Source organism: Physella acuta, unplaced genomic scaffold (assembly GCF_028476545.2).
Source record: "Physella acuta isolate Inbredline_101_S28 unplaced genomic scaffold, ASM2847654v3 ptg000549l, whole genome shotgun sequence".
Classification (NCBI taxonomy): domain Eukaryota; kingdom Metazoa; phylum Mollusca; class Gastropoda; family Physidae; genus Physella; species Physella acuta.
The window spans coordinates 55,847-81,904 of record NW_026732068.1 but is presented as its reverse complement, the minus strand read 5'-3'; the positions used below and the strand labels follow the sequence as shown (position 1 = coordinate 81,904).

Genomic DNA, 26,058 nt, shown 5'->3' with positions numbered 1-26,058 from the left:
TGTTGTTTTCAGTTATATTTAAGTATAATGAAAAAGAAATGCTCAGCTGATTAAATTATTTAATAAAACTATAGATAAACGTGATAGTACATGCAAAGTTATGTTTTAGGGTCAAGTTTTTCAGTCGGTCGAAGTTAGGACCATGCCAATTTCAAGTGGTTTTAACTTCGACCGATTTGTTTTTCAATATTATTTTTTACATTTTTGTTTAAATTAAAAAAATAAAAATACACACATATAGGACTGCCTTTTTTACAAACGCTTTTTTAATTTTTAAAATTTTATTGTATGAATTAATTGTAATTTGAGCATTGTGAAGCACGACACCCCTAAGACAGCAAAATCTCAATTCGTGATTTTCACGTGATAAAATTCACTGACGAGTTGTGCCTTATATTTGCCGATCAGAAGCGCAGAAACGGTTAAAAATAGACATGACCTTAAAAAAAGAAAATCCCCCACAATTCAAATATGTTACTAAATATATAATTTATTTTGTCCAATGGCAATTATTAAATTTTTAATAATTTTTTTTCTGACCATACTAAGAAATCGGTCGAAGTTAGAACCCGGTCGAAGTTAGAGCAGTCTCCCCTAAGTGGGTTAATTATGGAAAACAAACAAAACAAGACATAAATTGGGATCTTTTAATTTAAAAAATGATTCAGTAATTTAGCAAACTATTTTATGATTAAGTACTTAAGGGTTTTAGAAATGAAAGGAATGTACTGGTAAAGGAAGCATGTCACTAAAACAGCAGTCCTATATAATCTTAAAAAAAAATTATACTCAAATTCATAAACAACAAATATATTTTAAAAACTAGCATTTATTTATTAAAGGACTACATTTCAAAATGGGTATTGTCTACATCATTAAAAATATAGATTATGGAGCACAGTGCTTTGTTCAAGTATTTGCATTCATGTTTGTGTTTTCTCAAACATCCATATTGACATATAAACATTTAATTTGATATTTTATATATTCCCAAACCCCAGTCAGCGCAGGATACATGCTACTTAATTAGCACAAAAGTCACGGCCCTTTACAGATAAGTTTGTCTGAAATCTTAGTACAAGGTCTGGCCAGTATGGCTAGTGTAGAACAACTGCGTGAAACAAAAACTCAACAAAGGTTATGTGTTGACAGTTAAGATGAATGTATGCAGACTGCATTTGATAAAGAGCATCCATTTATCTTTTGACATAATTTGTAATAATACATTACTAATTTAGAAATCTTCACAAAAACAAATCTTTTTAACTATACTATCATTTAGAATAAAATAATGTCATAAATCCAATCCCAAAAATGGTATTGTATTCAATTAAATTAATAAAATATTAAAATATTGATAATTAACATAGCTCATTTAAAAAAAATTACAACCCTGAATAGCTAATATGAATACCAGTATTCTTGATCACAATATTTGACATGTAGGCCAATGTGCTCATGAAAATGAATCTGGAAAATTGTATACTCTTGGCATTGCATGCTTTTGAAAAATTGAGTACACATAATCTGTAAGGTAACAAATTACAGGTTAGAAAACAATAATCACATAGATCTGAGTTATAAATGTGAGATCAGTTCTGGAAAACACAGATAAAAAATAAATCATGCCATCTTTTGAAAACACTTTATTGAAAAAATTCAATGTAATTAAAAAAAAAACAACAACCAAAAACCAACATCTAATCAATCTCTATGATACTAGTTTTAAATGGTAATTTAAAAACAACTGTCTAATTTTTAAAAATAATTGCAACTGTTCCTGAAAATTTTATTTGCGAAAAAACCCATTACTAATTGTATGATTTGTAAAGTAAGATGATGATAGAAAACTAGCATCTTTAAAAAAACATTTTACAGTTGGATATCATCTATCTGGTAACCACTAGCTGAAACAAATGTAATTTGAAAGGCATAGGTGGTGAATATATGATATGTTATACTGATTATGCATTTTTAAGTAGAGCTATGACTTTGAACTGATGAAATTAGCGCATTATAAGAAATTATATTATCACATGTTTAGAAAAATAATACACAAAACTTCCTCATAAAATGGAAAGCATAGAAAGGAAAAAATCCCCACTATCATAGATGGCTAATAACTGTGCCCTAAGTATATAACAACACAACCACAAATATTTTTAAAATGTACACAGTGGTATTATCAAATAGTCTACACTTAAATTCAAACACAAAGTAAACATCAGAATCATAATTCCTAAACATAAATAAAGTAAACATTAACATTTTTGCCATTATAAATTCAAAAAGAAAATTTGAAAACACTTTATGTGGGTCACTTACTAGTGACAGAACAAGTAGGCTATGTCATATAGTTAACACCTTGCCCAACTGTCCATGAATTACAATTTAATTTATTTGTGCCTTCTTTTCATAAATTAGAAAAGCTATATATGTACAGTAGTATTACATGGTTTATTATTTGATATGTATATTAGGTTAAACGCATAAGCAATCACACATAATCCGAATTCCATGATGCTGCATTCTCAAATCCATTTTTACCATTACGGTAGTCATGGAATGCTTGTTGAATTTCCTCTTGGGTAGTCATGACAAATGGGCCTATAGAAACAAATTTTCTATGTAAACGTGATTAAATAAAGAGTTATGATAAATAGTAATATTAGTTTTAAGAATAATATAAACATAAATGTACTTTGGTATACGGGGACAAAAAAAGTAAAATTATTCAGTATTTTAAAAATACTTGCTTTGACATAAGAACACTAAAAAGGAACTTAAAATTTCAGGGTTTATTTTTTGTAGAAGTATTGTTTTATTTTGCACGTTAAGTTTTAATAGTTAAACCTCAAATTAAATTTTGAAATAAAAATAATTCATTATTTATTATTTTATGTATTCATTTACCATGTTGCACAACTGGCTCGCCAATGGGTTGACCTGAAATTATCACAAAGTGGCACGCTTCTTTTCCCTGAGAGATAAAAAATTGTGCATTTTAAATACTGGTCTTTTAACGATAAATGTACCTAGATGAAACAAACAAAACTGATGAAACAGGGTTAACTGGTTTTAGTAATATAAAAAATTAATTTATTACAATCCAAAAAAAAAACAACAAAAAAACTAGTTGTTAAATATAATCCTTGTTTGTGGCTTATAAGATAATAGTTAAAGTGTTGTTTTCATAAAGTTAGGTATGACTATTTATTACAAGGCAAAAAAACCTATCGTTTATCAAAACATTTTACAAACTAAGAGAGTTTTTTTTAATATATATAAATATTGTCAACATCCATGAAAATATTTGTCAACTGTTTTAATAGATAACTTAAAATGGAATTAAACAATTTTTAATGTATATAAATATTGTCAACATCCATGAAAATATTTGTCAACTGTTTCAATTGATAACTTAAAATGGAATTAAACAAGTTTTTGGTCTTTAAATAAATTGGATTTAAAATATAAAGTGTACAAACCTTATTTATTGCATGAATGGAATCACCATCTTTATTGAATGTGGTGGTGTGGTGAGCTTTGCACAATTTTTCTTTACCTTCTGGACCTACAAGAAATAAAAAGTAAAATCTTATCTAAAGCCGTGTCTGTTTGAAAGATCAAGAATCAAACAATATATAAAACAACAATAAGACCAGGAATAATGTACACCAGTGAAAACTGGACACTTACAAAAAAACAGAAAACACAGAGGGAGAATAGAGAAAAGTAATAAAGAAGGAAGACAGCGATGGTTAGGTTATCTAACGAGAATACAGAACAACTGGGGAGTGAAAGTGTTATATAACTAAAACCAAAAAGTGAAAAAAAGACCAAAAGGCAGGCAAAGGCGGAGGTATTTGATGATGTTCTGGTAGATTAGAACTACTTCAGCTAGAGATCCAGATGAGGAAAAAAGAAAATGATGAACAAGCCTTAGTGGAAAATGGTGGCAAATCAGCCCAAACCCTTTTACAGAATGTAAAGCCAAAAAGATGGAGGATATGTTTATTTTTAATCTACACACTTTCCCCTATGGGAAACTATGAAACTTTACAAAGATGGATACAGAAAGGCTATGACTACATTTACCTTAAATAAAATACTTTGTTTCTTTGAACTAAAAGAATCCAATGCTTACCAAACCAAGCTTCTCCTGACAGAATGTAAACAAAGGTATTCCATTCTTTAGGCACAGGTTGATTTAACTCAGAACCAGGAGACATGTGAAAGTCTAAGTAGTATGTTGGTGTCCTAGTATAGACAGGTGACTAAAAACACAGAAAAGAAAATAATTTTTTTAACATAGTACGCTAAAAAACACACTAATTTATTTTAAAAATTTAGTCAGAGGGTTCAAATGAATTTAACAAAGATATTCATAACTTTAGTAAATACTAAACAAAATAGTATACACTTTCTCTGCTATGAGTTATTCTAAAATAAAAAAAAAATCTTACTTTAATCCCGAAGGCTTCTCCAGCAATAACTTTTACTTTGACTCCATTTTTCTCTCCCTTTGGTATATCTTTGTCTTTAAGCTCCTGATAAGCTGGTTCAACCATTTTGTCAGATTTTTTCAGATTTACCCACAGTTGTAGGCCCTGAGCAACTTCCTTGTCCCCGGGCATTTCACAGTGAACTATTCCTCTGCCTGCAGTCATCCACTAAATGTAGGAGAATTACAAAATCATTTAACTTTGTTTAGAAGTATAGTTTCCTATAAGGTCGGATGGTCAGCAAATGAAGTAGAGTTTTTCTGAGCTTGGCATATGAAGGAATTGTGTGGTCAGCATTATGCCCAGCTGCTTTTATCTTCACAGATTTGAGTCAGTTACCCTTCAGAGCTGAATAGTCTTGGGGTCATTATACTAATTTGGGTTAGCATTCAATTAGTAATTAATTGGCTACTGTTACGTAAACAATATAATTATCACCTAGGTCTAAACAAGTTTCTCAAAAAAACTGGATTACAGTTTCAGTTCTAAGACTGATTGTTTTCATTGAAACCAATTTTATATCCAAAACTGAAGAATTTTAAAAAACTGATATTTACATCTTATGCCTACAGTAATTTTTAATAACAGCCATGTAAAATGAAACAGGCAATTTTACCTGTAGGTCTCCAGCTTGTATTTTGCCTTTGTGGCCAAGGAAGTCTTGATGATTGGTTTCACCCTTTAACATATAAGTTACCTGAAAAAAAAACAGTGTGCATGTTAAGTTTATATTCCTTACAGAGTTATGGGCCTTATGATACCATCTTCTAAATTTAGAAAACAATTATTAGGGCCTTTAGATTGTTTTCATAGAACAGAATACATTTTTTAAGGAATTTTGTAATCATCTCAAATTTATAATCTAAAAGTATCAGAATACACTAATTAAAATTTATAATAGTTGGTGTAAGATTCTCATTTGTTACTTTTATTACAAATACTATACTGCTGTGTGTACAAATCAAGTTGTGAGATAAAAACTAAGTGGCATAGAAAAAAAATAGAGAGGTTTGTAAAATACTATCAACAGTGAAAAAAATGGTTAAGGCTTATCAACAAACACAAGTAAATGTTGTTAAACTTACTGTTTCAAACCCTCTGTGAGGGTGGTCTGGAAAGCCAGCTGGGTATTTACCACTAAATTCATCAAGCATCAGGAAAGGATCGAAGTTGCGAAGCTGAAAATAAGTATTATGAGTAAAGTTTGGATGTTAGAATTATGTATGTGTAAAGGTATTTTTTCTATCATTAAACGAAGAAAATGTAGCTGTTACCTCTGAACGTCCAATGCTTCGTCTAACTCTAGCCCCTACACCTTCATCTTGCTCTTTACTTTCAAAACTTAAATTCACAGTGCGAGACATTGTAATTACTTTGTTAGAAACTGAAAATTTTAGAGAAAAACAGTCATTTTTGCAGCATAGAATTTTTAAATTGACAGTCAAAATTCAGTGCTATGCAATGAGATAAGGCAAGGCATTCGGCTCATTTTCAAGTTTCAGTTTAGTTTATTTAATAAACCTTCAATAAACTTTAATTTAGAGAATTTAGACTTGAGTTTAGTCTTTTAACTAATTTTTAATACTTAATAACAATAGTTCATACTTTATTCTTTGCTCACAGCACAGTCAAGATAGACTCATTCATTAGTCAGACATTCAAAGAATTTTACTAATTGAAATAACGCAGTGCGAAGTTAAATATTTTTTTAGGCCTACTACTTTTATAATTTATATCTAATCTAGAGTCTACTCACAGCTTTTTAGATCTGGGCACGATGAAATTGAGTGTACAGCGGCTGAATGGTAAGCAAACGGTGAAAGAGGTACTTCGAGTGCTTGTGAAGAAGTCAAACAACAACTTGCTAAGCCACCGAAATGCAACAGTTTCGTTAACAAAGAATGAATTTTGTGAGGTCTCATGAGATCGGCTTCGGTATTTATACTGCAAAAATAATGTACGCCGATAAAGTAAAATCGTATTTTGAATTTCCAAAACAATGCCTTAAAAACGCCAGGATTTTGCTTAGTAATGGTTGTTTACAAGCAAAGAGATGATAAAGCACTTCTAAAAATAACTCGTGAGGGAGGGAACAAAAAAGTTTAATCAAGTTATCTACCCTGCAAACCTAGTTAAACAACACAAAAATGTTATTATAATTTGTTATTGTAATTTATTTAAAAAAAAAAACTTTTGCATTTTAACTTTAAGTAGGCCTAGAGATCTGGGCATAGTCTAGATCTAAACATTGCTATGTTTTCAAAGGAAAAAAGGTAGATCTGGGTATAATAAAAAAATAAAAATAATTAGGCCTAAATATAACTGAAAGACTTTTATTTTTAAGTAATTAATATTGTACGATTTTTTAAAAGCTGATTTTGCAAAGCTTATATTTAACGAAGCCAATTTTCCATCAGCCTGGTTGGTAAGAAGTTACGACGGTGAACTATTGCATGATCACGGACGGTTGGTTTGAGAGATAGGCCTACCACGGAAGTTATCGCGAGCAATCGATCGGGTTTAATTTTAAAGCATACATTATTTAAAAAAAAATATATATATTAAAAACCTTTATCAAAATAAGCTTTTAAATGCACTCAAAGTTAGTATAAAACAAAAATTGCTTTCTTTAAGCATTGGTCGCTCATGAAATCCCCTACATATTGGGCCACCAATGTTTTTATACTTTATTAAAGAAAGCAAATGATATATTTTCTTATTTTCAGTGCATTTAAAAACGTATTGTTATCAACGCGAAGAGGTGCATGGAAGAAACTCTGTCTACCACAAGTTCTATAAAAACATTAACTTGAATTTATAATTTTTGTTTATCCTGAAAGAAGAGGTCCATCAATACATTAGCCTGTGACAATGTGGTTCACGGAATTTTGCATCAAATAATTATTTAAAAAAAACAAAAACAAACTACAACCGTAGTACGACTGGATACACATATAATTTTTTGTCACATCCCCAAAATAATCAACATAAAACCAGCAGAGTATGGACATCAGTGATTAATTTAATTAAAACTTTTCATGTAATTAAAACATACAGAAACACACAAATAAAACATGATGTTGCCTAGCAACCTGGTGTGACTTCTAACCCCATCTGGGGTGTCAACTTGCCCCAATAACAATATTTTACATATTTTTTTCATAAATTTTTATTAAAAAGTGACAAAAGAAAAATGCTGGTATGTATATAATGTAGCCAATAGTTAGGGCTATATGTAGGCCAAAATAGAAAAAATACTTTCATAAAATATGTATTTCGTAAAAAATAAAAAATAAATTTGAAACCCCACTTTGAAAACTCGAATTTGAATTGCTTTTAAATTGACGAAGAACAAAATGGGCCAGTCGCTTCATTTTAGCTTTAAAAGTTTACTTTTATGTAAGCATCTTAGCGTTTTGAATTTTAGTTATCTGATCAAAAGCCACTTGTGTCTACTTGTCCCTGTGACTTTTAGCCCCATCTTCCCCTACTCCCTATTTCACATACTGGGCGTATTTACTGTCCGTCACATGTTAATGATATGTTAAGGTCAAGTACTATTACTAAACAAGAAGTTTTGTCCAGGCGATACTGGTTGGGCAGCTATACTAATACTATAGTCGCTTAATCTACATATATAAATCTCTATGTGGGGACCATGCGGGACACAACCACCACCACCACCACAACGTAAGCGCGCCTTGCCACCCCCGCCCTTCTTCTCTTGGCATATCGCCACCACCCCACCCCCACTAATCTAGTGAGCTGTGTTCACGCCAAATGTTTACAATCATAGAGTCGGGTCGAATTAGTGACGGTTATTAGGGGCAAATAATTTAGTTTTTAAACGATTTGAAACGTAGGGAAGGTAACTAAGAGGAGGCTGCGTTCACGAGGGGGGGGGGGGCGTGAAGGGTTATAGTCCTTCACGAGCTAGATTGTGATTTTAAAGCAAATATTTTCAGTCGCGGCATTGGTAGTGTCGAATTCACAAATTATGAATTACTGAAAAGTAGAAAATAAACAACTAAATAGCGGCGTATGCTACGCCGCGGGTCGGCTCGTAAATAGTAATACAGTATACACATAAGCTACAGAATCATAACTCTTCCAAAATAAAAAGGGAGAAAAAAACTAGAGTAAAGAACATTATATCGATTACTTCCCTTAGAATAAAAAACCGGTTGTTAAAAAATACTTAAATGACAAGTTAAATTTTTCTCTGTTTGTTATTTACTTTTGCTGATGCAGGCTTTGTTATATACGTACGATATGAAAAAGCTAGTTGTATTCACTGTATGGAGTAATATAGCCAGCAGAACACTTTACTTCCACCCTCCTTCTCCCCCCTACCCCCAAGTTTGCATTTGTATACAGATATAGTCCATGACAATCATTGCACGTAACTATGTCTTAAATGCATATCTTGACTGGAAACTAGTGCACATATTCTGTAATCCGTTACCCACATATCTTTTTATTTGTGAGAATTTAAAAATGTTATCTAACGCACAGTGTTTTTCGGTGCAGTTTTAATGTTTAATAAGGTATAATGTGCACGATTAGTATATTCTATATATTTGGTAAACACCCTTAGTTTTAGTTACCTGGTTCAATTACGTATAGTCCCACATCCACTACATATTTTCAAATAAGCATTCAATTTTCATCAACTGTTAATTAAGTTGAGATAGGTTTTTTTTTTCTTTACAAGATATTTATTTACATTTTACATTAATTTAAAGTTATATCAAATATAAATTGCAATTATTTACGTAGACAGCTAATGTTAAGTTTGATCCAATAAACTTTACTTCCATTAGCTGAATTTCGCAACAATAAACCAATGCAATGAATGAAATCTAATGTTGCAAGATAGAATTTTAAAATTCACTAATTCATTGAATAAAATATTTATGCTACAATATACAATTGGAAAATTTGTCAAAATTTGTGATATTTTCAAATTTTACAGCTGTGGAAATTTTCATTTTAAACATTATTAGTATCTTAAGATAGTTAAATTTAGTACAGATTTTTAAAATTGTATTTTTTATATCTTAATTAAAAAAGATTACTTCTGTCAATTACATACTACTGCAGAGGCGTAGCAAAAGGGGGGGGGGGGGACACGATATATGTCCCCGGGCGCCGACCTTAGGGGGCGCCAAAATGGGTTGGAAAAATAAATTGAAATCTTGAGGGGGGGGGGTGGTTGCAAATCGAAAGTTAGTCCCCGGGCGCCGGGAAGGGTCGCTACGCCTCTGTACAATTGTGTTAATGATGTGGCAAAATGTGAAGATGCCGATGTTGTTGTTTTTTGTGTAACAAAGCCTTAATTTTTTATAATGGACAGGTAATTTTAAAATCTGGAGGTTTCTATTCTGTATTAAAAATCAGTCTTCTTTCTGTTTGCCAGGTAAGTTTTTACATTAGCATTACTTTCAACTTTCTTAACTAATCCATCCACTAACGGATGTTTGGAAGTGCTGAGGACTCCTTTGTCTATCGTCACAGAGATTATATCATAGATGAAGAAGTCTGCAAGTGTTAACGTTGCACCAACAAAATATCCGGTTCCAGATTCTTTCAAAAAATTTTCAAACAAGTCTAAGTACTTGGGCACCTCTACTTCCTTGAGCTCTTTCTCAAGCTCACTCTTTTTAGCTTCATCTTTGTGAAACAAAGCTGTCATTGCTACTATTTGATAGTCAACTCCCAGCTGAACTACTTGATCCACTTTTAACGCATCAAGATTTCTTTTAGGATAAAACCCTGCTTCCTTGGCAATGTAAGCTGCTATTGCAAGGCTCTGACCAAACATTTTGCCATCTATATTTAGTACTGGTAGTTGCCCACAAGGCATGTTTGACTTCTCGGCGGACCATGTCTGGAAAGTGTATCTGATGTCCTCGTACTTGACGTCTGCTGCTGCCAGAATTTTAACCGTGTCACCTCAGCACGACCTCTGCCATCGAAGTAGATAAGCTTGATGTTTTCTAAGAGTCCTTTTAATTTTTATCAACCCTGTTATAGATATTAAAAACACCAGACATTTTAAGAAAATATTATTTACGTTTTTTTTTTTATTTTTTATATTGTTGTTTTGTAAAATGATTGCTGTCAAGAAAATATTATTTACGTTGATATAAGTAATGCTTACTGGGCCTCAAGAATGTTAAATGAATAAATTTTCCCCATAATCTAAACAGAAAGAAACAAAAAACATGAATATTTATAGTGTTTGTGTTTGAATACATCTGTTATAATAAAATGGGAAAACTGAGATTTACTTACAAATCTACCTTTGACTTTATGTTATAAAAATTATTTTTTTTTGTTGGAATGATTTGTTATTCGTAAAATAAAATGAAAACGTTTTCCGGCGTGCAGATTTTGTAGGTTTTAGCTAAAATTATCTCCCATTTAAATCCTCATTACTACTTCCCTTTGATTATGTCTTCTTCAGTAACCCAGGCTTTTTTTTTTTTGTCCAATTTTTTTTTTTACCGCCACTTTGCAAGAGCTCACCCTTGACAAGACTCACGTCTGCCCAGCTCCATCTTCATATCCTGTTTGTAACGGATTTTAACAGGCCACCGCCTTCCGTTTTAAATTTGTTTGTTTTAATTGCGATGGACGTTTGTAATCTAATCGCTTACCCCCTTTCCTTCCTAACCCCCCTACCGCCTACCTAACTCAACCACCTACACCCCCTATCCCTTCCCACCCACGGACTGAGTGCAAGGGTGCTCACACACGCACATACACATACACACGCTCATATGCACGCACACACAAATGCCAAAAGCCAAACAGCTGCGCCTTCGGCTACCAGAACAACAATAAACGAAACCATTATACCTAAACCCTAACCTGCACATCCGCTCGCGGTGCGAGTGGTGATGTCACCCCACCCCCACCCCACCCTCTCCACATGTTACCCGTGTAATTTCCTAACTCTACAGAAACTCTTTTTTTTCTAGTTCAAAATCTCGGTCAGATGTTTTCTCCAAAAAAAAAAAAAAAAGGTTTCTTTATTTCTCTCCCCTTTTAAATTTCCCCACTCTTTATATATTTATCCCCCTTTACTCAATAGGTTAAAAAGCCTTTGACTGTCTTCGTCAATATAGAGTGGAGAAAACAAAAACTAACTGGTAGGCCCAGTGGTCTCTAATTTCGCTTTTATTTGCTCCTTTTTATTTAGAAAAATGTTAATAACTCACCTTACATTTCACGCTTATTAATGCCAAATTTAATATTTGGTAAAGAAATAATGAAAGAAATAGTAAAATTAAGTAATCGAGAATTATTTGTTAAGCCTTTTTTTTTTTTTACAACATTGAAACGATATGAACGTTTTTGATATATACGCACACGCCCGCACGCACACACACATATACACACGCACTCACATACATACGTACATTTACACTATGAAGAAGCGTGCTAAATAACCATAATTTAATCGTACAGAATAAATTCAACTTAAATAATAAATTCTAACCAAAAGTATTAATTCGCACAATTCGCTTGAACAGCTTTATTTAATTAAGTCAACTTGAGTGGCCAGGGAAAGTAAAACAACGAAAGCCACAATATTGTTTTACGTGATAAAATAAACATATATTCAATTTTGGTTGAACAATAAGCAATCTGGCAACTTTTCGAGGCTATTCTTGACTTAAATTTGCACACTATAACTTTTTTTCACCAGTCGGGTCATATTTCTGTTTATTCATTAACGTCTTCATCCCAAGCATGAGTTGCTTATCCGTAGTGTTGTTTTTGGTAATTCTAGTGTGTAGGTCAAGGATTCTCCCAAAAGGTAGCTCTGCTGGTAGCACCGCGGTAGCCCTACTGGCAGCACTGTACTGTAGCCTTGGGGCTTCACGCTGAACTAAAGGTGTCGATTACACAAGGATTCTTCTTAATGCATAATTTTTTAGCTGGGGATGTTAGGAATTTGTGAAGTTTGATGTATATGTGAGTTTTTCTCAGCATATTTTTTTTAGCTGGGGATGTTAGGAATTTGTGAAGTTTGATGTATATGTGAGTTTTTCTCAGCATATTTTTTTTTAGCTGGGGATGTTAGGAATTTGTGAAGTTTGATGTATATGTGAATTTTTCTCAGCATATTTTTTTTTAGCTGGGGATGTTAGGAATTTGTGAAGTTTGATGTATATGTGAGTTTTTCTCAAACACAGCATTATAAGTAGGGGCTATATTCCACATTAAAAAAAAAAATTATTTTTAAGATTTGCCCTCCTATGAGTCGAAATGTTGTAAGTGCCGTAAATTAATATGAGTAATCTTGAAGAGTTAAATTCTCTAAAACTACTTTAAAATATTTATTGTGTCATATTTTCACCAGATGTCCACATCAGCGATGATATCCACATTAACTGTGATGTTCACATCCCCGTTGATGTCCACATCCCCGTTGATGTCTACATCAACGTTGATGTCAACATCACTACTGACGTAATAAAAACGTTCAAACTAAAGCAAGTCGGTATTAAAATGGAGCACCTGAAGATTATCTGAGAGTTTCACTTTAAATCATTGATATTTTATCCGATCTTTAACGATTCGTGAATATATTCTTTATAATTCTACTTCAAACACAGCAAACTTTACATCTGTTTCGTTTTATAATCTTTAAAAAAAATTTGCTTGAAAAATCAAATTCAAAAGATATTTTAGTATTACGAAATACATGGCAGTTGATAATTCAAATACCGTCACGCTAAAAATATGCGTTATATTGACAAACCTTTGATGTCATACTATCTAAACCTTTATGTAAGCTTCAATGTTTGAAAAAAAGATCCAATAGACATTCGGTGGATGGTTGCACATGCGCAGTAATGCAGCGTTCTATGGTTGCCTATGAACACTGTCTGCATGACTTTTAAAACGAGTTTTTTTTTTTAATTCAGTAAATATTACGAACCGTTTCTATTCTTAGACTGGATAAATATGTCCAGAATGGTAGAGGAATAATGTTTAAATTTAGATCTAGTTAGATAAACAAGCTAAGCTGGTTTGACAAGATAGAGAAATTAAAAAAAAAATTATGATAATGCTCTTAATATATAATAACACTATTATTCTTTCGTTAAAATACACCGTATACACATTGGTTAATAGAATTTCTCCGATGAAAGTAAAATTAGGGGTTCGGGGATCAACAAAGACAAAATTTAGAGGAAATGATAGACATTCCATCGCTTTCAGTCTACTTGAAGCATCACCACTATCTAAGCCAGTGGTCGACATATTCTTGTTACGTAATGTTGTTACAATCAGGTGACAGAAACTAGATGATATAAAAGCAGGTGATAAAGAACCAGGTGATGTAGAACCAGATGTTGTATAAACAGGTGTTATAGAAAAATGTGACGTTGTACCAGGTGATATAGAACCAGGTGATATAGAACCAGGTGATATAGAACCAGGTGATATAGAACCAGGTGATATAGAACCAGGTGATATAGAACCAGGTGATATAGAACCAGGTGATATAGAACCAGGTGATATAGAACCAGGTGAAATAGAACCAGGTGATATAGAACCAGGCGATATTGAACCAGTTGATATAGAACCAGGTGTTATAGAACCAGGTGATATAGAACCAGGTGATATAGAACCAGGTGATATAGAACCAGGTGATATAGAACCAGGTGATACAGAACCAGGTGACATAGAACCAGGTGATATAGAACCAGGTGTTATAGAACCAGGTGACATAGAACTAGGTAATATAGAACCATGTGATATAGAACAATGTGACTTAGTACCAGGTAATATAGAACCAGGTGATATAGAACCAGGTGATATTTGACTAGGTATTCAATTCAGTTATTACGACACATTATATGTAAAACCCTGTTTCCATTAATTAAGTTTTAGCGTCCATCCATCCACTTTCCCTCTTTTTCTAAATTTTCAGACATGGCTACCTAACAACACCCTAGCACTGTCGATCACATTCGCCCATACATACATACATACATACATACAGATCTACCTCCAAAAGATCTGGGTTAGTTTGACATGGGAGAGAACTCTGGCCCAGTATGGCAGCCATGTGTCAATAAAGAGAATTACGTCCCCTATGTTGTGATCGCGCGGCCACTTTTTATGCTAATGTATGCAGCACACGTGTCCCGTGAATCGGGTTACCTACACATGTCGCCGTCTCTTTACAAACCAGCCAGACAAGGCGGGCTGCTAAACAAATAGAGGGTTACCTCCCTTAGGCCTAGCGTTCAGCTAAAAATAATTATTTATTGCCTTAATTTGATTTAAATGAATAAACGAATTCAATGAAATAATAGCAAATGAAAGTTTCAGAAGCACAGCGGGTGTATAATATAGTAACAGATGGCAATTTTTATTTTTTCCAATATTATTATTATTAGGATCTAAGTCTTTGTTTGGAAAGCTTAATTTAAAAATACGTTTAAATAAAGCTGGCACGAAAATGTACTCTGGTTTATAGATTTATCGTGGAAGATTTAAGAGATAATAATTCTCAAACGATCACCCCTTCCTCCCAACACCCACGCCCCTGCTAATCCTTTTGGGCGTGTCCTCATATTACTCTAGTTTAGCGTTTGAACATTTTTTATAGTTACAGTTCAGGTCCATACGGACCTAAAATTATAAATGAAGTGTTATATTAATGATAGCCAGTTCATACAGAGTTTCTTCCAGCCCCCCCCCCCCCCCGAAGAAAGTCTACCGCCTCCCCCCCCCCCCCCCGAACGAGATGGAATGTATATAGTAAACATATTCTTTTACAATTGTCCGCTCCCCCCCCCCCCCGAAAATATCAAGTGCCCCCCCCCCCCCCCCCCGGAGAAAAAAAGTCTGGAAGAAACACTGGATTCATAGCCAGTTCTACTCTGAACAAGAAGGATTATACGATTAATAGCTGGTACTAAAGTCATAATTGAAGGATTACATTAATCATAGTCAGTTCTACTCATACATACAGGATTATATGAATGGTAGCTGGTACTGGAAGTGTGCAAGTAGGTCTACTTAACTGATCCCAGTCATAAATATAGGTCTTTGTTATAGATAGCGGCATGCAGTTAAATACAGGCCCACGGTATAGACAAATATGAAGAACAATAAATCTGTTTTCACTGTACGCTCGAGTTACCGTTCTTTGATGAGACACTCGTAGAAAAATAAACTACGGTCGAGGCGAGGCAAACATTTGTAAACTGTTTCATGAATAATGAGCTGGTTTATGTAAATATGTTGGGAAATGTGCATGGGGTGGGGGGGGGGGCAGGGGTGGTGTTATGATGTATGTTTTAGTAGGTATTGAATTGAGTGCAGGTTGGTGCGGAGAACATAGTGAACATATAGGTATGATGATGGGGTACGAAAGATAGTGACGTTGTAGGGTAGAGAGTTGGTTGCTATGAGTTTATGTGTGAGCAGTAGAATCCTTAGCGTCGGTGTGAAAGGACGTGTGCTGGTTGGCATTGCTCAAGTCGAGAGATAGGTTCTAGGAAGATAGATATATGTAGATACAGGAATAAAAGATTCGTACAAGGAGTACTTAGTTCCTCTTATTTCTAAACGTCGTTGATCTGTCTGAACGTAATACAGCCTTAGTGGTTCTCAAGGTTTAATACCCTCTCCCTGGTATTGGAGAGGAGTTAAATGGTAGTTGGCTGAGTCAAGTAAATCAAACCCTCTCACTGCGCAACCATAACCGTAACAGGTGGGGCTGATTCTGATTAAATGGGGCGACAACTGTTTTTTTTTTATTAAAGGACACTGTATTGGAATAAGGACATATGACAAAGGAAAAAGCACATCTGTGACAATCCATTGAACGTTTAGATTCCCTGAACGTAGTTAGGAGTACAGCACTAGTTCAGAAACTTGGGTAAACAGGTCAGATCAAACATTATCCCTGTAAACTTTATTCATCACCCCCCTCCCCCCTTAACGCCGAGTAAAGTCAGGTACCCATTAGAGCTGGATAGACTCATGACGTCCTATACTAAAATCTGAATGGGTTCATGACGTCATATACTAGATCCTGGCTGGACTCATGACGTCCTGTACTATATCCTGATTGGAGTCATGACGTCATATAATAGATCCTGATTGGAGTCATGACGTCCTATACTAGATCCTGTATCGACTCATGACGTCCTATACCAGAGTGTATGGACTCATGACGTCCTAAACTAGATCCTGTATCGACTCATGACGTCCTATACTAGATCCTAATTCCTAATTGACGTCCCCTATCCTATACTAGAGCCCGTAAATTAAACTAAAGACTCTATATCTAGTAACCAACCACGTATATTTAGATAATATTTAGTGTAGCATGATGGTACAGGGTTGGGGGTCATAGGTAGTTGCCACCGGCAACAAAGAAACAATAGTTCAAAGGATTTCACCGGGTCTAAGTAAAACAACACGGACCTGCACATTTTGTACCATGTAACAATGGCTTTAAACCACACCATAAGACCATCGTCACAACTAGGTAAATGGGTACACTACAGGTAGACAGATCCTGTCCAACACCTGGTCCGTCTAGTTTATTAAACTCAGACTTTATCTTTGTTGCTGTAAAAGTATGGAATGAGAAACAATTAAAATTACAATATTTGTTTCGTTTTTTTTTAATTAAGACAAAACATGCCTTCTTTTTATTTTTTATTTTTTTTTAAAGCGAGTTAAAATAATAAACTTAGATGACATAAGGGTTACCCACACTGGTAAGAATTTTGGCTCCGAGTGTTAAACTATTTGGCACCTCAGCCTCTTGGAGCAAACTTTGTGTTGTCTCCCATTAGCCAACTGCAAGTTGTATGAAATAGATTAGCAGTACACACTAGGATTGTCGGGATTACCCTGGGGTGTGTGGGGAAAATATTTGAAATACTTTCGTTAAGACACTGTCACTTCTTAGAACCTGTTGTGTTTATGGTTTGTTATCATAGGCATGACAATGCGGTATTGTATTGATGTTTTGTTTTTATGTCAGTGCTATATTAAAGGCAGCTAGACTGCTAAGCCGAGAGTCTCGAGTTCGAATCCGGGTTTAAATAAGTAGAACGTCCCTGAGTCCACCTAGCTCTGATGGGTACCTTACTCATGTTAGGGAAATAAAGGCGACTGGGCATAGTGCTGACCACACTATCCCTTCATATGCCGAGGTTTCAGAAGTATATGAACTCTACTTTACCTGTCCCATGTGTCTTGGGCACGAACGGGAGATGATGATGATGATGTTTAAGGCAAAAGTGAGGGTCAGATTATCAATACTAGTATACACATGGTATTGGTCGGTATTGAGCACTCAATGAGGACTAATTTTTTTTTTTAAATTAATAAATCATAGATCTGTATTCAGAATGTGTTTCTGTGTGTGTCGCTGTGTTCTTGTGTATATGTGTTTTTGTGTAGGCTATATGTGTGTTTGTGTCACTTTGTGTTTATGTGTGTCTTTGTGTTTCTATGTGTCTGTACGGCCCCATATTTTTCCTTATGTGTGCTTGTGTATCTGTTTGCCTGTATGTGTAAGTGTCTCTGTGCACGTCTGTGTCTATGTGTGTCTGTGTATGTGTTTTTGTAAGGGCGTATACGTGTATTAAGAATGATACAGCACATATTTTAGTGTTTTCCCAAAAAAAAAAAAAGAATTTTTTTTGAAATCTGATCCTCAATTTAGGAATTTCCCCAATTTTTTTTTTTTAAAACTAGCCACTAGCCAGATGTTATGTCGTATACAGATAGCAGGATCAATGAACGTGACCGACTTCCTTATCTTAAATTCCTTGTTATTTATTTTATGAATGAAACTTTGACACTAAAACCATAGTCGGAGAAAAAAATACAACGACACGTCTTTATTTAGCTCTGACTTACCTCCCCTCCACCTCTTCCTTATTCAAACCCAAAGCAAACAGCACAAGAGTAGCGCGCCTTTGTTGTTCAAGTGGTTTCCCAGGGCCTCCGGTGGGGATTTCCAGTTTTTTCATTCATTCATAACACGCATATCATTACCCGACGTGGCAAAATGGACAGGAACCAATCGTGCTGGGGCATGAGGCCCCGGGCGGGGCAAGGGGCAACTACTCCGCTTAAATCTAATCTTTTTTTTTCTTCTTCTGAAAATGTGTTCCATTTTTTTTTCAATTTTGAATGAGGAACAACGTAGAATGCAGTTGGTTCTGATAATATCACAGCAAAAGAGAAATAAATTGGTGGTTTAGATATTTTTAAAGAATAATATATGATTGAGTCTTTATTAATATAATCTTATTTATTAATATAATCTTATTTATTAATATGATCTTAATATAATCTTAACAATAATATATTTTGTAAGTGTCATATATTTGCATATATGAATATATATATATATATATATATATATATATATATATATATATATATATATATATATATATATATATATATATATATATATATATATATATATATATATATATATATATATATATATATGTATATATATATATATATTAAATATATGGTTGAGAGAATGAGTTCCATATACTACCTGTGTGTAACCCTTGACCCTTTGTATAATGGAAAGGTGGGGTGGGGAAAAGAAGGTGAAATACAGGTTGCTATGGGACATGGCTAACATTGATCACTTCTTTTTTTGTTCAAAGGGGACAAAAACAAAATAAATAAATACGTTAAGCGAGTGCCCTACAAAAGATTGAATAAAACCATTTTTGTTGCATCAGGATGCGGCTAATACGGTACACGTTTATCGCCTTCCGATAGCAGGAAGTGCTTCGCGGAAACAATCGCCCGCTCTCTTATCGCGAGAAGTATTTTTAAAAAAGATTAAATTCTGATCAATGTTTTTTATCGATTATTTTCTGCTGCGGTTCACGTGGTTCACAATATCACGTAAAAAAAAATGTGAACCCAAACGACGCAGTAATTTTATTTTTTTTGTTCATAGTTGGGTCAACCAGTGCGATATTCGTGCCCGCCTACTAATTTAGCGTGGGCGTGGAAGGTGTTATTAGAAGCTTGACAATGACGACATGTGGGCACCAGAGCAGATAAACGTGGAGGCACAGAGTCGCGGGGGTCTTAAAGACAAGATTTGAACGGGCGCCAGTCGGGGCTACGCTCTGTTTGGCTCCACTCTTGAACTGGGCTGAGGGGGGGGGGGGGTTAAGACTAAAAAATTTTTTTTTGCCCGGCCGAGTAACGCAGACTGAGGGTTAAATTTAAATAGTAACATGGGACTCTGGGGTTAGGGTTGGAGAGGTTGTGGGGTTGGCTGACCGGGATGCAACTAGAGGCAGAGTGTAGGGACCAGAGTTTCTTTCTGGCATGACTTCGGTGGCAGGGGAGGGGGGTGGGGTGGGGAGGGGAGGACGACAACGATGACAGTGCCCCCCCCCCCTAAAACACGTCTACCTTCCAAACGAAATTGAATATATATAGAATATATAGATCTATGCTTTAATCAGTGTACAGCACGACCCCCTCCCCCGAAATGTTCAAGTGGCCCCCCCCCCTTCCTTCAGGAACAAAAGTCTGAAGGAAACACTTATGTCTTATGACTGCGTGTAAGATTAGATTTTAGGAGGTGGGGGTCGGTTTATTGTTCGGAAAATCGTTAACTGACAACCTATTGATTTTATAAACAATGACATTTTAAATAGTTATTGTCATGCGCTAATCATTGAGGCCAAGGAAACTAATGTCAACCAATGTTCCTGACATGATCAGCCTGGTAATGCTTTAAGGTGAAGGTTGGATTTGAAGAGTTCCCGCAACTAGCTTTCTGGAGCTCGGTGTTCTAATATGTGTGAGACGGGCTACATGGGGAGCAGGTGTTCAACTTTAGGTAAATATATTTAAGGAGCATGTATTACTGATGTAAGCCAGTGGTGTATTACTGAAGTAAAGAATCCTCTTTAGACCTAGCGTAACCATTTAGTAGATGAAGTAGAGTTCATACGTTTCTTGACCTCGGCATATGAAGAGTGTGATCAGCACTATGCCCAGCCGCCTTTACTTTCCCTAACGTGAGTTAGGTATTAATCAGAGCTTCGTGGACACGGGGACGTTCTACTGACTTGAACCCGGATTCGAACTCGTGACGCACGGCTTAGCAGCCTTAGGCCACGTCGTTCTATATTACTGAAGTAAGCCAGCGTGCATTACTACAGTAAGCTTCACCGCAGTAAGCCAGTGGTGTACAGCTGAAGTAAGTCAGTGACGTATTATTGCAGTAAGCTCTGAACTAGGCATATGCCAGTAAACCTCACCTGAACTGATCAATGCTATCCATGATGTTAGCTCCTTTATAGAAATAGCTGCCATTGTCAGTAGTTAAGCCAATTTAACAGCTAAGTCACGGTGTTCTAAATGTTTTAGGTGTGGAGTTGGGTGGGTGGGTGGGGGTCGGTTTAGGGTTTCTTCCACGTTTGAACATCGACGTATGACGTGTTTCTATTTTTGGGGTGTAATCACGTGACATACAGCGACACCACGCAATCGTAAATAAAAGAGTTGACGCCCTTGTCAATCACATTCGAGAAAAACACGAAGAAAGGGAGAAAACTTTTAGACGTGTGTCTATTAATATCCGATGTCATTGAGACCTGTTCTACATGCTTTAAGTAGTGTATGTGTGTCTGGGTGTGTGTGTGTGTGATTGTGGGGTGGAGTGGGGTATTAAATTGGTCCTTTAGTTATCTGTGCTGTAAACCGATTTTATGTCTTTGGGGTATTAGGTTCTGTGTACATTTTTAGATCGGGTGATACCGTGTGTTAATTTAATGGGCGATTAAAGCTTTAGTAGGTTTTAGTGACGTCAGAGTAACCATTACTCTGATATGTTCAGTTGGTATGTGACGTCATAGCAGAACATAATAGATAGGGTGATTTTTGTCTTCGGTAGTTGATGTCGTATCTATAAATAAACATCAGTCCAGATATAGGGTGATTTTGTCTTCGGTAACGGATGTCGTATCTGTAAACAAACATCAGACTAGAATGAAATATTAGAAAGTAGGTGTGGCTGAATGAATTTACACCCTGGGACACCCTAGGATATGCCCAAAATAACTAAGTAGGTGCTGGGGGAAAAACTCGTAGGGAAGAAGGGAAAGGAGTAAGGATGTCATGGAAGAGATCTTTTGAGATGGAGATTAGAGAGTCTGGATTGCAGTGTTTCTTCCAGACTTTTTTCTCCGGGGGGGGGGGGGGGCTTGAAATTTTCGGGGGGGGGGGGGGCGGTAGACTTTCTTCGGTAGAATTTCATTTCTTTCGGGGGGGGGGGGGGGCGGTAAAAAAAAATTCCGAGGGGGGGGGGGGCTTCGCCCTTCCGAAGAGATGCCTGGAAGAAACTCTGCTGGATTGATATGGTCTGAGTTGAAGAGAATATCCATTACAGATGTCCATGTGTCAATTAGGTATTTTGTTGTCTGTAAAATGGGGGTTGAGAAGGAAATTAAAAGAAACGCTAGGTAGAGTCGCTTTTCTTAGATTTTTTTTTCAGGCATCTCTTCAACTACACCCCTCCCGGAGCACGTCCACCGCCACCACAGTCAAAAAGCCAACCCCCCCCCCCCCCCCGAAAATATGTCTAAAAGAAACACTGTTCTCTGGGGGTAGTTAATTGATTGGACACTGTTGTCCAGAAATAAACGCGTCTATTGTTGTAACACGCGATTGATGGTGTTCGACTTTCGCCCCCCCCCCTCTTCCCTTATGGTCACACGTCGTCACAAAAAAATGTAGACCCTTCTCCTTCTATAAAACAGCCCTATATCCTTTTAACAACAGTTAACCCGAGAAGTCGTACAACAGTACTGGTAGAATTAACATGACAATGCTAGCTCATTTTCCCCCTTTCCTAATCAAGCTTTCTAAAATCGAAAAAAAAAGAAGAGACAATTAAACTAAAATAAAAGCAATAAAATGGTTGGATTCCGTCTTTCTAAGATTATTGCGTACCCGCTTCAACCTACATCTGCCTTAAATAATAAATTAAGAAGCTGCAGCTCGCGCGTCTACTTGGACTAAGATTGTTCTCTAACGGTGGGGAGTTACACACGCAAGGGAGATAATGCTGATTTTTAAAAGAACTGAAGCGTAACTGTGAGTGCGAGTTATTTTTTTTAAATAAGTGCTGCATTATGGTATCTTTTCTATAAGCGCATTGCAGTTTTGGGGGGTAGCGTGGTCGAGTCGGTATAGCTAACGGTTGCTAACCGAAAAATCACGAGTTCGAACACTAATGAGGCTCGACAGCAATTCTTGCAGTTTGTTCTTGCAATGGAAGAAAATCCAAAAACAAAAGTAGGCTGAAAGCAGAGTCAACAGCCTATATGACGCATAACAAATTGACACGTAATACTTCATTATGTTAGAGGGAATCCCTGCCCATTGATGTTACGGGTCGCTTGCACTAAAAAATGTATATTTTGTTTTTTAAAAAAAAACATACACATTTTTGCACATGCAAAATTTTCGTGATAATTGTTTGTATTAAACTCCATATTTAATGTATTGAGAAACGCATGCATAAAAAAAATAGACGAATAGAAATGCCGAACTTCAAAATATGTAATGACTAAATTTAAAATAAAGAAAGAAATAGCTGTGCTCTGTGTTGAAATCTACTTCATCTATTTAAAAAAAAAAAACCCTCATTAGATTTTTTTTAAAAACATGTTGAATACGAATGTTTTACAGATTTTAAATTTAACAACATACAAGCTTCAACCAAACTACATTAGCTTTATCACTTTTGCTCCACAGAGAAAAAAAAACGAAAACAAATTAATTACAAAAACACGACCAGAAAAATATACCAAGCACTCGGATCCATGAAAACACAGCACTGAAAGGTTCCCCAATGAAATGACATACGTCATAAAACTAAGGAACAAAGACTTCAATAAAATGGCTTGAAGGAATACACGGCAGGGGGCGCTGATGCGAGACGACGGATACATAAAATCCTTGGCTTCAAATGCATTCCAGCTTTGATCTTTGCGTCATTTTTCGTTTGCGTATTTCTCGCATTACGGCCGTGTTGCGTTTGGCCAACCAGTTCTACTGTAGATACGGTCACCAATACATTTGGCCAACTAGTTCTGCTGTAGCGATGGCCAGCAATACTTTTGGCCAACCAGCTCTGCTGTAGCGATGGCCACCAATACTTTTGGCCAAGCAGTTACGCTGTATGTATAGCCAGAAATAAATTTGGCCAACCTCCTCTGCTGTAGTTATGGCCAACGGTGAATATAATTTAAACAGGGCGATCATTTTATAATTCTTCATCGACCCAAGTCACTTCTTAAATTATGTATCTTAAAAAACCAACTGTTTATGCGAAAAATTGATTACCTAGCATTTGATAAATATATATATTTCCTTAACTCTTCTGCATGTAAGTTCGATAAACAGTGTAATAATATTTGTATCAACCCCGAGAATATTTATTTTATTTCCGCATAACATATGTTCAGATGATGACAATAACTTGTATAGCAGTGTAGCAGTATCAATCGCTTTTAAAGCCAATGAAACGTCTCAAAATTTTTGTTAAACTATGTGTCATTCAGACAAATATCTCAACGTTTTGGTACACATTGATTATGAGTTGGCCCATGTGAGGTCGATATCATAGGAAATAGAATACGGGTCTCGATAGATGAGGCTCGACAGCTGGGGAAGGCAACTCTTCTAGGAGAGACAACTCCAAAATAAAACAACTGCTGCCTTGTAGTTTGTTCTTGGTTGGACAAACTATGGAAGCTAATCCAGAAAGAAAAGCAGTCTTAAATCGGTGTCAATGGCCTCAATAGCGCTTAATCAGTTGACACGTATCCTTAATTGTGTTTGAGGAAATCGTCCCCAACAGTAGAACTAAGAACGAAGAAGAAGAAGATGGTTCTAGTGAAAGGGTACAGTGCTTAGCTGATGTTGAAGGTCTACTAGATAGCAATTTCTTATGTACTATGTGTTGTGTATGTAGCAGCACTTTGGTATGTGTTGTGTATGTATATGTGGGTAAGTGAGTTTCGGCGGAGTTTTGATCATACAATGTGTGTGTGTGGAGGGGGGGGGGGACTGGGTTTAAGCAAAGGGGATGGGAAGTCGACTTAAAACTGTTTTTAAATATGTACATGTGTGTGTAGGTGTATGCATGTGTGTGTTGGCGTAAGACCGTGAAATGAGGTGGGAGGAGGGGGTAAAGAGACGACAAAATCGTGAGTCCGTCCATGATACAAAAAAAAAAAAAAAAAACGTGAACGTACACATATCCCATAATTTCTCTCACGTCCCCCCAGACGTACCATTCTCCGTGTGTGACAGCCGATTCAAAAGATCACATCCCCCTATCCATCATCGACTTAATTTCCACTAAGCGGTTTAGATCCTTACCTTTTGGTTACCTCACGATCTAGACGAGAGAAAACCCTACGCCGAAAAAAAAAGTCCCTTAGGGCAAATGAATGTAACGAGCGGATGTATACCAACTTCTTACCCCCATAAGGAGAAACACTTTATCTACAATATCATTTCAATCATTGGGGGGGGGGGGGGTATTTTTTTTTTAATTGTATAGAAAATCATGAGCTAGGGTCACACTAATTCTATGTCAGTCACGTTTATTTGTCACGGTTTAGAGGCGTTCAACTATTTGCACTGCGACCGAGAGACAATCACCCTCGGGATTTTAAAGACCCACCCTCGGGCACCATCTTTGTTTAAAATTTTGCGTTTGATAGTTTCTCACGAGAAGGTGTAACTCCCAGAGTTAATGTAAAGTTAATTACTGCCTCGTAGTGTGCAGGATAAACCAGTTTGTCGTGTACATTTTGCTCTTCTTGAAACTAAATAATCTTTGTTGCTGTTGCTTATTGCTGCTAATTGTTGTTTTTTAAAGTGTGTATTGTTAATTAGACAAAACGTATTAGTGGTTCATTTAAAATTGTGTGTATGTTTTAAATTTTCGTTTTTGTGGTAGTGATTCTTCTTCGTCGTTCTTAGTATTTTTTTTTATAATATTGAAGGGATCTTGCAACAAGTTTAATCTTGTAGATAAACTGGTTGGTCGACTCCAGATTTTAAAGTTTTCAATCCATCGATCATGTGATACCCACCTGGTTAAATTATTATTTTTTTTTACTGTAAAATTAGTTTAGTGTAGTTATTATATATTTTCCATCTGTACGAGGTTTTTCTTTAAGAAAGAAAAAACAAGGCAGAAACATTGGGATAAAAGTGTTCGAGGATTAGAAATAAATAGGCCGCGTCATGCTGATCGGTAATAAATTGAACGGGGGTTAAGTTTGACAGAGCTCCTGGTACGGTGACCGCCGTCATACATCACACGTCGCTCTCGGCTCTTTTCGGCAAACTGCCGTGTTTCGGTGACATGCTGGATGACGTCAGTCATACGGAGTCGCCTGAACACAATGAGGAAGAGGGATCAGATATAAGATGGGGTGGGGTGGGGGGGGGGGGTGAGTGATGGGGAGGA

The 26,058-nt window shown here is 35.7% G+C and overlaps 1 protein-coding gene and 1 pseudogene across 1 annotated transcript; both read right to left on the bottom strand.

The window, feature by feature from the left end:
• Nucleotides 1-633: 633 nt before the first annotated feature.
• On the bottom strand, nt 634-6,562 carry LOC131946279 (pirin). The gene is made up of 9 exons (XM_059306971.1): nt 6,262-6,562; nt 5,780-5,889; nt 5,591-5,683; nt 5,122-5,202; nt 4,467-4,673; nt 4,148-4,277; nt 3,489-3,574; nt 2,914-2,980; nt 634-2,607 (listed from the first exon to the last, which is right to left on the bottom strand). Exons 1-9 carry the CDS (start codon nt 6,425-6,427, stop codon nt 2,498-2,500), a joined length of 1,050 nt encoding a protein of 349 aa, XP_059162954.1. The 5' UTR covers nt 6,428-6,562; the 3' UTR covers nt 634-2,497.
• A 3,235-nt stretch (nt 6,563-9,797) lies between these two features.
• LOC131946274 (glutathione S-transferase 1-like) lies at nt 9,798-11,068 on the bottom strand (annotated as a pseudogene).
• Between the last annotated feature and the right edge of the window lie 14,990 nt (nt 11,069-26,058).

Coding starts and splice junctions, on each gene's coding strand:
- LOC131946279 (XM_059306971.1), bottom strand. CDS start 6,427: ATGAGACCTCACAAAATTCATTCTTTGTTAACGAAACTGTTGCATTTC. Junction 3,575..4,147: donor GTCAGGAGAAGCTTGGTTTG/GTAAGCATTGGA, acceptor TATTTCTTGTAG/GTCCAGAAGGTAAAGAAAAA. Junction 2,608..2,913: donor CGAGCCAGTTGTGCAACATG/GTAAATGAATAC, acceptor TTGTTTCTATAG/GCCCATTTGTCATGACTACC.